The following is a 16,365-nucleotide window of genomic DNA, read 5'->3' as shown; positions in this document are numbered from 1 at the left end:
CCCCTTAAGATCACAGGCATTTAAGTCCCAGCTCTTGCCTCTGCCAGGGCCAGCCTGAGCCCAACAGTGCTCCACCCTCAGCTTGCAGTCCAAGCCTGGGTTAGGCCAGTGTCACCCCAGCCTGGTCCCATTATAGCTGGGGTACCTCACTCCTCACCCTCAGGTATCACCTACCCCCGCCTTTATTAACACACTGGTTCTCCGGGGAGGAGACAGCTGTGGTGATGCAAAGGGCCCCTGTGGCTTCCTCATAAACCACTGCGCCAGAAAGGGGGGGGGGGCACCTGGGAGCTCTTCACCCACCCAGGCTGAGCCCTTCGCTGTGCTCTGCCCGGGACAGTCAGGCCCACGCCACGGAGGAGGAAATTGTAGCAGGCAAGAAGCGACGTGCTACGGTCACGCCGTGAATCACTCCTAGGCCAGGAATCGAACCCCTGCTCCTCCCACGAGGCTGGGGAGCCTTTGATGGAGAAAAAGGCGGGGGGGGGGGATTCTTCAACCCCCCCACCCCCAAGGTTTGTGAAAGGTGGCAGTATTGCACTATGCCATACAAAGCATGTCCCAGGAGCAAGGAGACATGGGGAAGGCACGTCATGCTCTAATCAGCCATTTCTCCCTCCTGCCCCATCCCCCTCCTATCTGTCCCCTGCCAATTAGTGGTGGCAGAAATCAAAGGCTGGCATTGGCACCGAGCCAGCACAGTCTTCAGGCCTCCCAGGAGTGGCTCAGTGCCCCTTACCCACACGTACCAGCTGCCAGGCAGCTGCTGCCGGCCCCGAGGGTGACAGCAGGACCCTGTCCCTATCATCTCTATCAGGGCAGCTGCACCTTGCTGGTGGTTTCCTGCACAGCTGGGACTACAATGAATCACCCCCCACCCACCCCCCGCCAAAAAAAATCCCAGCAAGAGAACCGAAGTCAGAGCGCTGCAAGGGCCCAGAGCAGCCTGTCCTCATTCTACCATCTTACGCCAGGGAAGCCCCCAGGAGTAGTAATCTTTAATAGCAGAACAGGTGCAGACCCTACGCATCAAGAGCGACACTCCGCCAACCTGCTTTCGCTTCCTGAGCGGGCGGGAGGGGAGGCTCTGGGTGGAATCCCACACAAAGGCCCCCGGCACTTTTAATGAGAACGGCTTACAGTTCAAAGGTGCTTTTCGTCCCACCGTGCAGAGTAGGCTGGTGTCCCGAGACGCAGCCACCTCTGGGGGAAGCAGGCTGCGGCCCTGCCCCGTGCTTGGACGCTGCACAGAGGTTTGGAGCAGGGCGTGAGGGCTCCAAGAGAGGCTAGCTAAGGGGCTTTAGGCAGACAATGGAATGCCCAGAGCGGGATGCCGGTGGCCCGTTCTGCAGGGCTAACACGCCAGCCTGGTGAAAGTGCCACAAAATCTTTAATGGCAAGCCAAGGTCAGAGGCTGGGTCCCCTGACACAGCACCGCTGGTAGCAGTGCCCCTGAATGAGCAAGCTGCCTCAGTGTACCTGGCTATGGATTGCCACCACCTCTTAGGAAGCACTTGGGTTGCAGCACAGCTCTCCCAGCCAAGATCTAACCAGGCACCACCCTGCTTAACTTGACAGTCCACAATCAGAGCCCAGAGGGTAGGCCCTGGGCAGTCACTACTGTTAGAATAAACAGCTTCACACAGAAAGCTGGTGACTGGGGCTCTCCTACCCTAATGACGAGCCCAACATCAAACTCAACCTGCACAGCTGAAGAGTTATTCTGCACCCAACAACAGAAGCCCCAGCTACAGCAGCCTCTTTGGAGACCACCTCCACTCCGTCCCAGGCCTTTGCTAGTGTCCTGATCATTACTGCTACGAAAGCCCAAGGGAGACCAGACTTCCGGGCTGGGGCAGTTCCAACCCCAGCTGCGTGGATCATCACTGATCCATTGCAAATAAGTTGGCCACTGCTGCAGGGCATTCAGACATGCCTGTTACAACATACAGTGCTGCAGTAATCAGAAACAGTGAGATGGGCAGGGGCAAAAGCTCAGATTCTCTCAACTCATCAGCACACCGCTACCCAGGCAAAACTGCATTCTTATGTCCCTCAAAACCATCCCCAGAAAAACACATCAGATGTGGCACAAGCTCTTCCTTTCATGGTAGGAGCATTGGAAGTCTTTAGTGGACCTGGGTAGGAAGCTTTTCCCATTCCATCAAAAGCTGGGATTTTTTTTGGGGGGGGGGGGGGGGAGGGGGGGGACGACTTTCCCACACTGAACCAGGACTAAAAAGTCAAGAGCTCAAACATTTTCCTGAACCAAAAAATAAAAATTGGTTTGGGTCAAAGTGTTTCGGTTTGATCTAATCACTTTTGTTTAGTGGTACTATAATTAGCTTAAATAGATACACAAAGAGGGGCGTGTATAGGGGGTGTGCCCACGCCCACCCTAATGTCGCCAAAAAAAAAAAGTGGCTTTGCGCTTTAATTTAATCGCAGGATACGCTCTTTTAGTTTTAAAGTATGGATTGTTGGCTTATGCAATAAGCGCTGAATTGCGTAATATGGATGTTGTGGAAATGTATAGAAAGCCCGCGTTCGCTCGCAGCATGCGTCCCCACTACTACGGCGCCACATTACTGTTGGTCCTCCCTTCCCCGCCGACTACTATTCTAGAAAATTCTTTGACCTATATAAGCGGCCGGGTCAGGCATGCCCAGCGCAGGGTCTACAGTGTTTGTAATCTTTGTCGCGTGTACTCTACTCAAATAGCATAACAAGCCCGTGGCTTTATGTTTTAATTCAAGCGTATGATACCCCCTTTTAATTTTAAAATATGGATCGGTTCGTTGTTAAGATAAGAAAAGGAGCAGACAAACTGAATTATAATGAATGTGCTGATGGTAGTGCAAATACCTCGGACTCCTCGGTTAAGAACTTACATGAAGATAATGCCGCCACCAGTTCCAATGTGTGCAATAAACTGAGTAATGACCAACAGAAACAGACTTTGTCTCTTAGTTCAGGTCAGTGTAGTTCCTATTCAAAGCCATCAAATGTTCCATCTGATGACCTGGTCTGTGATATTCCAAAAAATAGATTAGAACGCCAGTCTCGATTATCTAGAGGTCCTTATCAGCCTAGATTGAGTATGTTTCCTAGAAGTAAAATAGGGAACAAACAAAAGTTTTCAGTCCGATTGGCATGAAGAGTATAGGTGCTTAGAATATAGCCCATCAAAGGACGCAGTATTTTGCTTTTACGGCTGTTTCGTCTCCTTTAATGATGCAGCAAACAAAGGTCACACTGATCCAACATTTACTGATAAGGGATTCAGAAACTGGAAGAGGGCTAACGAATGTTTTAAAAACCACCAACTGTCAAAATCTCATGTGTCAAGCTGTTCTTCATGGTCAAGTTTTAATGAAGGGAAACCTATTGATATATTGGTGGATGAGGGCAAGCAGGCTTATCTGTCTAAACAAGAAGAAGAACAGTGCCATATCCGAAGTGTAATGGAGCGACTGATTGACATTGTTCTGTGTTTGGCGAAAGGTGGGAGACCATTCAGGGGTCACCATGAAAAAGCTGACCGTTTTGAGAAAGGCTTATTTCTAAATCTTGTCAATATGCTCCAAAAATATGATCCTGTAACGGCAAAGCACGTGCAACAATCGCCTCAAAACGCTACCTACCTGACAGGTTTCAGAGCAGCAGCCGTGTTAGTCTGTATTCGCAAAAAGAAAAGGAGGATTTGTGGCACCTTAGAGACTAACACATTTATTTGAGCGAAACTTTCGTAAGCTACAGCTCACGTCATCGGAAGCAAAGCTTATGCTCAAATAAATGTGTTAGTCTCTAAGGTGCCACAAGTCCTCCTGTTCTTTTTACCTATCTGAGTAATCGCATCCAAAATGATTTAATTGTGGCCTTGCACAACGTTGTGCAACAAAAGATTGTGTCTTCACTAAATGGAAAAAGGGTCTCAATAATTGCCAACGACGCTACTGACTGTGGACACCATGAACAGATGTCCGTGGTGGTGCGGTATTTTGACAATGAAAAGCATATTCCAGCTGAACATTTTGTGTCTGTTCAGAGACCATTAACAGTTGATGTTCAGTCTATTTTTGACCTGTTAAATGACGTCCTTGGCATTCTTAAAATTGACTGGTCATCAGTGATGTCTGTCTGTCTTTTGATGGCGCATCTACTCAGGGGCGACAGGTTTGTAGAAATTTTGGTGGTGCCCAGAACACTCAGAAACTCCCCACACACACCTGCCTAAGGTTTGGGAGGGAGTTTGGGTCGGGGAGGGGGTCTGGGGTTCAAGCGATTGGGGTGCACAAGGGGGTGGGGATGCAGAAGGGGTAAGAGGTCAGGCTCTGGGCAGGAGTTTGGGTGCAGGGGATGTGAGGGGTCGGGCTCTGGGCTGGAGTTTGGCTGTAGGCTCTGGGCTGGGGCAGGGGTGCAGGCTCTGGAAGGGAATTTGAGTGCAGAAGGGGTGAGAGGTTGGACTCTGGGAGGGAGTTTGGGTGGGGGAGGGGGTCTGGAGTGCAGGCTCTGGGAACGAGTTTGGATGCTGGGTGCAGGCTGTGGGCAGGGGGTGCAGGAGGGGATGGGTGTGTAGGCTCTGGGATGGAGTTTGGGGACAAAAGTAGGTGCAGGGGAGGGGTGGGAGTGCAAGAGGGAGTTAGGGGGTGGGGGTGCGGGCTTCAGGCTCTGGGAGGGAGTTTGGGGGCGAGAGGGGGTGCAGGAGGAAATTTGGATGCTGAAGGGTGTGTTTGCAGAGAGGGTATGGGTGCAGGTTCTGGAAGTGGATGGTGGGGGTTCGATGCTTACCTGGGGCACGCACTCCGGCAGCGGCTCCTAGGCGAGGCAGGTTGGGGGGGGGGGTCCTCCTCACGCTGCTGTCTCCAGGCACCGCCCCTGCAGCTTCCCATTGGCCACAGGGGCGTTTGGGGCGGGGGCAATGTGCAGCAGAACAACCCCCTCACACGGGCTGCAAGGACCTGCTGGCAGCCACGTGGAACGAGCGCGCAGGAAGCCGCTCAGTCCCGCTGCGCTGCCGGGTGGTGGCAGGAGCCCCTGGGCTGTTTTAAATCACCCAGGGGCGGCAGGTGGGGCCAGGGGAAGTGGGAAACTTTGCTGGAGCCGGGCCCCTGGGACAGGAATATTCCTGGTGCCCGGGCCCCACAGGCCCATAGAACTCGCCGCCCCTACATCTACTATGTCTGGATGTCCTGCGGGAGTTCAAATGAACTGTAAAGAAAGAAACAGTGAAATACTCTATGTACACTGCTATGCGCATTGTTTGAACCTCGTCCTAGAAGCTGCATGCACTGCAAGTAAACAAAACAGAACTGTCTGAATAACACCAAAAAAAAATCAGACTCTTTATGCCTTCATGGAGGGGAGTCCTGTGCGACATGCAGTAATGGAGAAGATTTCACAAGAAGTCGGATCCCAGTTGAAGACTTTGAAGTCCCTGTCAAACACAAGATGGGCATGCAGAGGAGAAGCTGTGGCTGCTGTAAAACAAAACTACTCCATCATTTTACAAGCTTTACAAGAGATTATCGAAACAACTCGCCTTGCTGACACTAAAATAAAAGCCAAGGGTCTTATCCATGAACTAAATTCATTCGAGTTCATCTTTGCCCTTCACATGATGCACCCTATTCTCCAGATGGTGGTAAAAGTGAGTAAGGCTCTTCAAGCTCCAGATCTCAACTCACTTACTGCAATGACGGGGGTGAAAAACTTGCGTAACTCTTTGGCTGCGATGAGAAGTGGCCCAGAATATTTTCCAATCTATTTTCAATGACAGTGTGAAAATGTGTGTAGAGAATGATATATCGATTCCTCCAGTTAAGAAGAGAAAAATGTCCACTAGTATTGATGATGCATTTGAGTCCCAGCATCACTTTGATACAAAAGAGGAGCAGGAGAGAATAACTTCATTTTACCCACTCCTAGACTCAGTGATTACCGGCATTGACCAGCGATTTGAACAGGAGACTTGTAAAATTGTGACTGCAATGAGAAAACTGCAGAGCTTAGACATTGGCAGGGACAATACGAGAATCATTGCCAACAAATTTATGCATCCGATGAAGTGAGCTGTAGCTCACGGAAGCTCATGCTCAAATAAATTGGTTAGTCTCTAAGGTGCCACTAGTCTTCCTTTTCTTTTTGCGGATACAGACTAACACGGCTGCTACTCTGAAACCTGCTCCTAAAGGTAGCACTACGAACACCACCAGAGTGGCTTGATTGGCTAAAGGAATCGGATCGGTCTTCCATGTTCCAGGCCTTTTACAAATCTATTCAATGCTTTGCAGTCTTACCTGCTACAAGCTGTTCATGTGAAAGAGTCTTTTCGAAACTAGCACATGTAAAAAACAAACTAAGTAGTACAATGTCCCAACAGCGCCTCGACTCACTCATGATTTTGTACATTGAACAAGAGTTGGCTTCATCAGTTAATTACAATGACATGATTGAGGAATTTAAGTCCATAACACCCTGGTGAGCGACGTCTTATTCTCTAGGACAGGAAGATGAAGAAACCTTAATCTGTTTTGGTCAATTTGGGTTCACTCATTATCTGGTTAAAGACAAAGATCATGAAAATTGACTGTATCTTTGTATACGCCTGGTTATCACTACAGCAAAAATTTGCCATTTTGTGTCTCATTTTTTAAGTTTGTATTTTTTTAAGTAAAGTTTAGTTGTTAATTTAAAAAAAATTAAGTTCAGTTCCAGTTTCTTTAGTTTGTTTGATGAATAAAACTAATGTCCTTTATGATTGAGTATTCAATGAATGTTCACCTATAAATAAAATTCCTTGGGTGCACACCCTCAGGAAATGCACACAAAAAGTAGTTTTAAAAATAGAAAACTGGAACTTTTCATTTCAAAAGAGGTCAAAACTAAACAGGCAGTTCCAAAATGTTTTCCAGTGGAGAAATTCATCAAAACCAGCCCGGTCTAAGAAAGTCACGATTTCAACAAATCAGGGTCACCTGACCAAAAAGAAAAAAAAAAATTGTTGAAAAAAATCCCCTGCTAGCTGTAGTCCTTCCTTTGCAGCGTTCACATACTATTTCTTTCCTAGACCTCTACTGCCCTCTGGTGGATGCATCCAATGAAGTGAGCTGTACCTCCCAAAAGCTTATGCTCAAATAAATTTGCTAGTCTCTAAGGTGCCACAAGTCCTCCTTTTCTTTTTGTAATTAACTTTGATACTTCTCCCTTGCTGCGTTGGTCTTGTAAGGCGACCGAGGCTCTTTCAGAGTGGCCCCTTTACCAGTACTCTGTGTTAGGGATGGTCTCTGCTGAACTAATGCCTGGTGGATTATATACTACAGCAGAGAGAAGTACTCTGTGTTGACCAATATATCCAGGGAGATTACTAATGGACCCAGGGAGCTGAGTAGCAAATACCATCATCTCAGCTGCCCTGGAAGCTGCACGGCAGGGCACATGAAAAGCTTCTTCTGACGAGAGTGAGAGGCAACCGCATGTGAGGAGGGACAGGGCTTTTCCCAGGGCTGTTGCTGCAGCCAAAGGCTTTAGGAAGAAGAGAGCAAGGGGTGTCCTTGCCTGGTGGAGGCCATGGTGCGGTGTAAGCTGGCTGTAACTGCTCTGTAAGAGATCTGTGCAGCACAAAACCCCACTCTATCCCTTGTTAGTATAGTGGTGAGTATCCCTGCCTACCATGCAAGAGACAGGGGTTCAATTCCCGACAGGGAGGATGTCACCTTTTGAATGGTTTCAGAGTGGTAGCCGCGTTAGTCTGTAACAGCAAAAACAATGAGGAGTCCTTGCGGCACCTTTGAGGCTAAAAAATTTATCTGGGCATAAGCTTTTGTGGGCTAAAACCCACTTCATCAGATGCATGGAGTGGAAAATACAGTAGGAAGAGATATAGCAGTATATGAAAAGATAGGAGTTGCCTTACCCAGTGTAGGGGTCGAGACAAATCAATTAAAGGCTACCTGCACATCTACCAATGTGATACATGCCATCATGTGCCAGCAATGCTCCTCTGCCATGTACATTGGCCAAACCGGACAGCCTCTATGCAAAAGAATAAATGGACACAAATCAGATGTCAAGAATTGTAACATTCAAAAGTGTTCAGAGAACACTTCAACCTCCCTGGACACTCACTAACAGATTTTAAAATGGCAATTCCTCAACAAAAAAACTTCAAAAACAGACTTCAATGAGAAACTGAAGAACTGGAATTAATTTGCAAACTGGACACTGTCAAGTTAGGCCTGAATAAAGACTGCAAGTGGATGAGCCACTACAAGAACTAAAAACCTAATTTCCCCATGCTAATTTGCCCCTACTGTTACTCACACCTTCTTAACTGTTTGAAATGAGCCACCCTGATTACAACTACAAAAGTGATATTTCATCCTGTTGATTATAGCCCACTTTAACTGATTTGTCTCCACCCCCCACTGGGTAAGGCAACTCCCATCTTTTCATATATCACCCTACTATATTTTCCACTCCATGCATCTGATGAAATGGGTTTTAGCCCATGAAAGCTTATGCCCAAATAAATTTGTTAGTCTATAAGGTGCCACAAGTACGCCTTGTTTTTACCTTTTGAATGGGGAGAATGAAATACCTGGCCAGGCCAACACATTCCTCACCACCTAGTTCTATGGCAACTTCTGTTCACACCTTCCAGTGTTGATTGTCACCTTGGGAGAGACAATTAGCCCACAAGGCCACCGCTGCCTCCTTGCCCTAGCAAAGGCCTCTATAGCGAAAGCCTCTACATTGCCTTCTGCCACTAGGCCCAGCTTCAAGACCTGCACATTGGGGCACGCTTCAGAGTCGCAAAGGGAAGTACTCTGGCCAAGGGCATGAGGACAATCGCCCAGCCTAAGGTGGTGGCAGCTGGTCAAGGGGCGAGGAAGAGAGTAAAGCGGACAGGCAGCAGGCTGGCCTCCTGTCTTTTTTCCTTTTGTTACAATTTTAACTGTGACAGTAATGGGGAGACTTGAGAAATAGCTGTGGTCATAGGTGAGGTCGGCAGCCACCCTGAGAGCAGAGAAAGGAGCAGTTCCCCATCAGCTGCTGTGTCACCTGGCGGCTGCCCAAGATCGTGTAGCAGTCAGTAGTCTGCATTGTGACCACAGCAACCTGCCTTTGAATGCAAGTTGCAACTTTGCTTTTTCGTGGGGGATCTCCTGACGCACTCCCAGTGGCTCAGCCTGATTGCGTCCATTTGCAAAGAGAGCCAGCAGCTGGTGCCTAGTTTCCACTTGGTAGAGGAACGTCACTGAGGTAAGTCCATCAGAAAAAGAGTAACGGGGATGAGTAACAGGAAGTTTCGCTGGGTGCCAACATCCGGAAGCAGCGTATTCCATCCTGGAAAGGGCTGAGTTTGGAAAGTCCAGCAACTGTATGTTGAAGGGAAGATTGTTTGGGCCTGAGAAGCTGCGGCCCTCAAGAGGGGCTTCTAAAGCCAAAGGGGACTTGGGTAAGTTTGTGAGAGTGTGAGTATGAGGAGCATCTGAAGTGTGGAACAGGGAGGGTAGAAAGAAAGGGTTGTCAGAGGAGAAGGTGCTGAGCAGCCTGTGGGTGAGAGAGAGGTCCCAGGCAGGTGTGATGAGAGGAGCTGCCTAGCCCCCGACTCAGGCCTCCGGCCAGCACTGACCTCCTCTGACCGAGGAGGGAAGTCGCTCGGGACTCGTGGCCCCAGCTGCAGGAGAGGGGCAGGGGTCTTGGGGCTGCAGCTGCAGGGGTGGGCAGAAGCGGTAGAGCCAGCTGCTAGCCTCCCCTAAGGGAATTTCCACCTGCTCCCACATGGCCTTCCCTCCTGTAGCCCACCATTATTTACTTTTAGCAAGAAACCCGACTTAGATTGATTATTTGGTCTCTTGAATATATTTCATAGCAAACCAAAGCAAAGTCCAGCAACTAACTATACAATTTATCAGCATCTGTGTAGGTGAGGGAAGGCTTTGCCTGGGGCTTAAGTTACTAGCAAACGCTTTTGGGATGATTACTCATAGCTAAGTGTAAGTAGCAAAATCTTTGTTAAAGCAATCCAGATTACTGGTGTTAGGAAAGAGATGAGCAGCCCTGTTCCTGCCTTGCAGCTGAGAGATTTCAGAGAGGAAGTCCTGAGTTACAAAGCAAGGCCTAGGCTGGAGATCATGTCACCAGAGAAGAGAAGAGCCTGTGGAGAGCAAACGCTAATTGTTTCTGGGCCTGGCTGCAGTTCAGAAACACACCTTTAGTGTGGAGCTTGTCCCACCACCCACACAGCACCAGGGCAACTGACGTCAGGCCCAACTCAGGTAAACTCCTGACTGAGCTAGAGCTGGTTTCTGAAGGACAGAGGCACATGGACAGGCTGCACCTGAGGTATGTACACATCGAATCAGTCACCAGCTGCTGTAAAGCTGCAGAGCTAGCAAAGGACTCTAAAGATCCAACCCAAGCTTTCATCCAAAACCGAGACAAGCACCTTCTTTGATGTTTGAACAACGAAGTGTGAGCTACTGTCCTAACGGCCCTCCCTCACCGACCCCCACCGCCTCATTTTCCATTTGCACAGATCCTGAGAGGCCCCACCGCTTGGTGAAATAAGGTTCACGAGGGAGAGGAAACGCTGTAGTATCTGCATGTACCAGGGTACAACTATACTATGAGGGTTATGCCACTACCTACTCAGGGAAAGGGCAGCAGGTGCACCATGTTAAGATTGATTGACAAGGGAACTCAGTCAAACATCACATAATGGGCAACTCCAGTCAGCTGCTCATAACTGGTCGAATCTCCCAGCCAGACAAGGGTTAGAGAAGCAATTTCCCAGCAGGTTCTGGCACAGCTAGTTCTAAAGCACCCAAGAGCAGAGGTTACTCTTGAGTGAATTGGTTTACACACAATAGCAGACCCACGGAGGAATAGTGACCACAAAGGCCCACACCCTCAAAAACATTCAGGCTCCTAGCTTTCATTGATTTCATTGGAAGTTAGGAAACTAAATTCCTTTGTGAATCTGGGCCTATTTAATTAAGTGCAACACTCTTAGGGAAGGAATTAGACAAACCATAGCACAGATACAGCTTTAGAAGTTTTTGGTGTTTTTTTTTTAAATGAGGAAGCTAGTCAAAGACAAAAAAGGAAATTAAGACGCCTAGGGTCTGAATAGAGGCTAGGTCAGCAACTCTAACCAAGTCACAGAAGTTAGGCATACCCCTAAACAAACAAGGAAGTAGGAAGGCAAGGAGAATAAAACCAATATGGCTAAATGGCAAGCTTCAAGAGGTTATTTGAGTCAAACAAGCATCCTTCAGAAAATGGAAATCCATCCCAAGTGAAGCCAATAACGAAACAATGGCAGGTAAAATGGGAATCAGGTGGGTTACAAGAGAATTTTGAATAACCAAGGACATTAAAATGAGAAAAAAGTGTGTGACACGTGTGTGTCTGAAGCAGGAAGCCTGGGGATCAATCTGCTTGACTCCCAAAACAAAGGGAGAAATGGAGAGTAAAGCATTCCATTGCATCAGTCCTCATCACTTACAGGAGATGGGGGAGATGTCTATCCAAAACTGCTCTTCACGTGGTTAAGATGAAGCACTGTCAGAACAAGATATCCAAGGAGAAGCTGGAACAATGGCTAGATTCAAGACCACCAATTCATAAGCTCCAGAGGATACACACTGTATTTAAAGGTTTTTAAGACTGAAGTAGCTGAGTGCAAACAAAAATATCATCCACTTGTTAAGATCAGCTACTATAGCAAATGCTGTGCCTATCTTAAGCACTGAGGTGATCCTAGGAGTTTCAGACCACCAAGACAACTGGTTGAAAGCTATAATTACAAGTAAAATGAAGACAGATTTACGTGATGGGACAAGCCAGTAGGGCTTTTGAAAATGAAAGTCCAGCCCTCATCAACTAGGATTCTTTGAGCATGTGGACAAAATAGTGGATAAAGGAGAAGGCATTGTTCTAATTTGGATTTTTAAAAGCTTTTAGTCAGAAGCCCTTCACAAGGGTTATAAAAGAAACTAAGAGATCAAATAAAGAGCAGAAATAATAGGGGCTAAGCAAAAGTTTCCCCTATGAGCATGTTAATTCATAATTGTCCATTACAGGGTTTTACACCTATCCCTGAAGCATTTGATGATGACCACTGGCAGAGACAGGATCCTGGACTAGACAGACCACTAGTGCAATCTGGTGCACTGTACTGGCAGGTTCCACAAGAAACAGGAACCCCAAACTATCAAGAAATGCTGCTCTTGCTTTCATTCCTGGTGTGGTGAGCAGTAGGAAGTCCTTCCTGGCAAGATTGCCAGCCTAGTTTAGCAGACAAGATGTCTAGAGAAGTACTGGGGCTTGTAGATACTTCTACGAAGTGACTCCCCTTTAAGAACTTTGGTGGTTTGGCCATTTCTAGTCCAGCCCCTTTCACTGCTGAGTTTAAAAGCTATTCAGTCTTACCACTGCCCAAAGGCAGTATGGATTGTGGCAGAGGCTATTAATAAATACACCATACACAGAGGCCAGGTGGTACCATCCGTCTTTATTAGGCAACAGTCGCTCTAGCACTGGGAGAGGGTACATAACTGGGCACCTCTCAAAGAGAGCAGAAATGGTTCCCTAGAGCCATCACCAGCTATATCTTTTACAGCGAAGTGTCCCACTCCTAATATCAGTTGGATAAATAGACAGTTTTTCACATCATCCATAAACTCCCCCCCCCCCAATAAAAATATTACAGTATACACGGAAAAAGATGAGGGGATACAGACAGACAGTCCATAAATAACAGCACACAAACAGGCACAGAGAGGAACCTGACACCCGAAGAAGTGCCACAGGTGTAAAGAATGAACATCATGCACGGACCATTTGCACAAGGGCGGCCTGCACTGAGCCTTAAGCTATCAGTACTGCCCTCAACATCTTCTCGGGGTCCATCCCAACTCCCCTAGCTAATGCTCCAGCACTGTGTTCTGTTCACCTTCAGATGAAGTGACCAGGGGAGGAGGTGGTTCACCACTTCCCATGAGTGCTCAGTCTCTCTGACTGACTCTACTGGACAAACAGGATGGGTGTGGAACTCCTCCCCTCCCTAGTACACTACTGTTGCCATTGCAGACCGGTCAGTGGAGGTTTGAATGACATGGAGGATGCCATGGGCAGATACATTCTGAAAAGATTAAAAAGCTTGGGGCTTTAGATCAGGAAGCCTTTATGGGAGTTGTTTGTTTGGAAACCAGAGTCTTAGTTTCATCCTGCCTTGGAGGGGTGGGTGGGTATTAGCCTCTCCACAAACAAGCAGTATCTCTGTCCCATCTGACAAGCCAAGAAGCTGTGGTGCTGAGCCATAAAAAACAGCATCTGTTCTTGGGCCAAACTACCAGGGTACGTGTATCACCACGTGATTGTACTCATGTGGGTTTAACGCAGAAGCAGCCAACACAATCTGCATTAGAACATCTCTCGTACACAGAGATATCAGGAGCCAGAAACCAGAGGTAAGAAAACCACTCCTGAGTGTCCCACTTAGCATGGGCTGCTGACGCCAATGTGAAGCAGGAGTTCTAAGTGAAGCCTTTGAATGCATCCACCCACACGCCAGGAAGAAACAAAGGACATTTTCATTTGAGAAAATTATGACTCTTCCATTAAATGCCCCCCAAAAGGGGTGAGAGATGCGGAGGCAGGGGGGAGGCATTTCACTGCAGCCTCCAGAATGCCCTGCCGTTCAATAATGGTGAGTATGGAACCACTGTGAACATGTGGTTTGATGGCAGGCAGAATTAAGTCAGTAAGATTTACATCTTAGCAAAGCTGTGGTGGACAATATTCCCACGGGTGTTAACTTCTGGGGCATTTGAAAAACCTTCGCCAGGAACATGCTGCAAAACAGAGGCAGAAGGTCCCACGTGTATTGTAAAAGCCTTTTCTTTGCAGTAACTGAAGCTCCAACAGCAGTTGCTGCAGAAAACCGAATAAATCTAGACAAAATCTAACAAAAATGTGAGTTCTGCTTCTACAGCGAGACACCATTCTGGGTAACAAAGAGCAGCCGGCACCTGCTCGGGATAGGATTGTACCCAGTACCAGTGTAGTTCTAGCTATCCACAGACACACAGCACACGCCGCGGAGAAAGCAGCAATGCGTTCCTGCCGAGCGCTAGCTTCCATATCGCAGGTGTGAACAGGAATGATTTCACACAGTCTTTGGATAGAGGTAATGGGAGCGGCGGAGCAAAAGGGAAAACTGGGTCACTCCCCTACCCTACCCCACCCTCTCTCAAAGTCACAGGACTGTGCATTAGTACACCGAGGATCCAGCCAGCTCCAGGATCCTCCAAACCATGGCAGACACCAGGTTTATGTAAGCTCCCTCCCCGGGGGCACATCCTGCCATTCAGACTCAGACTGAGGGGTGTGCAGGTGAAGACACACAAAGGGGCCTGGAGCGGGGGGGGAACCACCGGATCTAGGATTTTGAGTAATGAAGTATCAAACCTTCTCTTTTTTAAAACCCATTTTAATCTGTGCCAACAAAGAGGGCCAAGCAGGGACCGTTCTCTCCCTTCGCCTCAGCCCAGGTCTCTGCACATCCTAGGTCACTCACCACATGAGCAGCCCAGAAAAAGGCACCCTTGTGCCCTCAATATGGATGCTGCTGATTTACACTAGAACTTCGCCACCAACAGAGGCAGCTCTGTGACCAGAGGGGGGAGAGGCACACGGGGCGGGGAGTGTGGAGAAGAGAAATCTACTGAAACCATTCCCTACATTTTGTAAAGACACAGACAGCGCTATAAAAAACTGTATAAAAACCACAGGGAGATTCCTGGGTGGGGTGGGCTGGCCCCAAGCACCACCCCTCCTGAAGAGCTCCCCACACACACCGAGTCTATAGAAAAAGGCTCCCATAAAAACCACTTAGTGAGTCCCGCCTTGAAGAGAGTGCTAGTACTCTCCTCTCCCCATTTCCAGCCAGCCCGGAGCAGCCAGCCTGCAGGTAGAGAGTTGCCCGAGATGCTGGTTTTGCCTTGTGTGGGGCGGGGAGCGGGGGTGGCTCCCCTACCCACCCCCGGGGGGTCTGGCAGAGGAGGGAGGGGAGAGCAGCCCCCGGAACACAGGCCCACCCAGCACCAGGAAATGGCACTTTTCTGTCCTCAGGGCTTGCTGACCCCTCCTCCTGAACCGGCATTGCCTCTCTTACCCCAGTGAGGGGCAAGGGAGTGGGGAAGCTGCTAGCAGCCGCTGGCCTGGTTACACAGACTAGAACAGCACCAGCCAGATTCCAGTCCTGCCAGCAGGCCTAAACACAGCCAATGGCTAGGAAAGCTAACCCTGGGCTAGTCCAGAGCCCTCTCTGGCCCAAGTGATTCCACTTGCATGGCCCTAATCTAGAACGGTCTGCTCTAAAGAGGGAGGATAATGGGGGGAGAGTCCAGTCTGACGGCTCACAAGGCTAGCTTTGGCCACACGGCCCCTGGGCTAGGAGGCGGCGATAGCGGTGCCCCCACTCAGTTTGACAATCATTTGCTGGCAGTCGTTGCAGGAGCGCTTGTCCCCCACTTTCTCCAAAGTGCGGGCTGCTTCTGCCAGCAGGACCGCTCGCTGGCCCGGGGACGAGAGGAAGGAGAGGGGAAGGTGGCGGCAGGCCAGGAGAATCGCCGTGGCTCGCTCTCTCTGTCCTGGCAGAATGTCCAGCTCACCTGTGCAGGAGAAGAAAAACCACTGCAACCAAGCCTTGCATAGCTCTAGCCCACCATAAAACACAGCCTTCTCCGGGCTGGCTGAACAGCCGTGGAGGTCAGTACACCACACCCGAGTATGACAGGATGAAACCTTCGGGGAGTTATTTTAAGGCAGCAAGGTGAGGTGGCCCAAGCTGCAGTTTGGCCAGGATTGCAGCGGTAACACCCTAATCCCAGGGAAAACACTGACTGGATCTATAACCAGGGGCCAGGCCCTCTGTTCCAAATTTAACTTGTGCCAGTATTAGTGACCTCGGCTGTTCACTGTAACCTGAGCAGACATTTGCTTATTAAAAGGATTTTTTTTTAAGCGGATGGCTTTTCTTTAGGAGATCAGCACTTTAAACTTTACCCTGATCTGTGAATTCTCTGCTTCCTAAGGGCAGCTCATTAGGGTAGTTCACTCCCCTTAAATTCAGCTTAATGATGGTTTTTAAAAAACGTTTTAAGGTTTGCCCTGTAACCCGAAGTCCCCAGGACTGGTTTCTGTTGCTAGAATATAGGAGTCTCCAGTGAGATGCCATCTTCTGCTGCAGGTCCGTGTAGGGATCCCAGGCTCTGCTGGGATCTATTTTCCTGAACCAGAGCGCCAAAGCCCCACAAAACCCCAGCAGCTCAGCTATGGACTTCAGGAAGA

General features: G+C 48.8%; 1 protein-coding gene across 2 annotated transcripts in view; it reads right to left on the bottom strand.

The window, feature by feature from the left end:
• Positions 1-12,503: 12,503 nt before the first annotated feature.
• Positions 12,504-16,365, bottom strand: part of SREBF2 (sterol regulatory element binding transcription factor 2) — a 38,728-nt gene continuing 34,866 nt past the window's right edge. For both annotated transcript variants that reach the window (XM_048835270.2, XM_048835271.2), the window contains exon 19: positions 12,504-15,686. In XM_048835270.2, coding sequence (XP_048691227.1) covers positions 15,466-15,686 — 221 coding nt within the window. In that variant the 3' untranslated portion in view covers positions 12,504-15,465. The remainder of the gene's footprint in view (positions 15,687-16,365) is intronic.

Source organism: Caretta caretta, chromosome 1, assembly GCF_965140235.1.
Source record: "Caretta caretta isolate rCarCar2 chromosome 1, rCarCar1.hap1, whole genome shotgun sequence".
NCBI classification, from domain to species: Eukaryota; Metazoa; Chordata; order Testudines; family Cheloniidae; genus Caretta; species Caretta caretta.
Note: the sequence above shows the minus strand (reverse complement) of the source record. Positions and strands in the feature narration are given on the sequence as shown.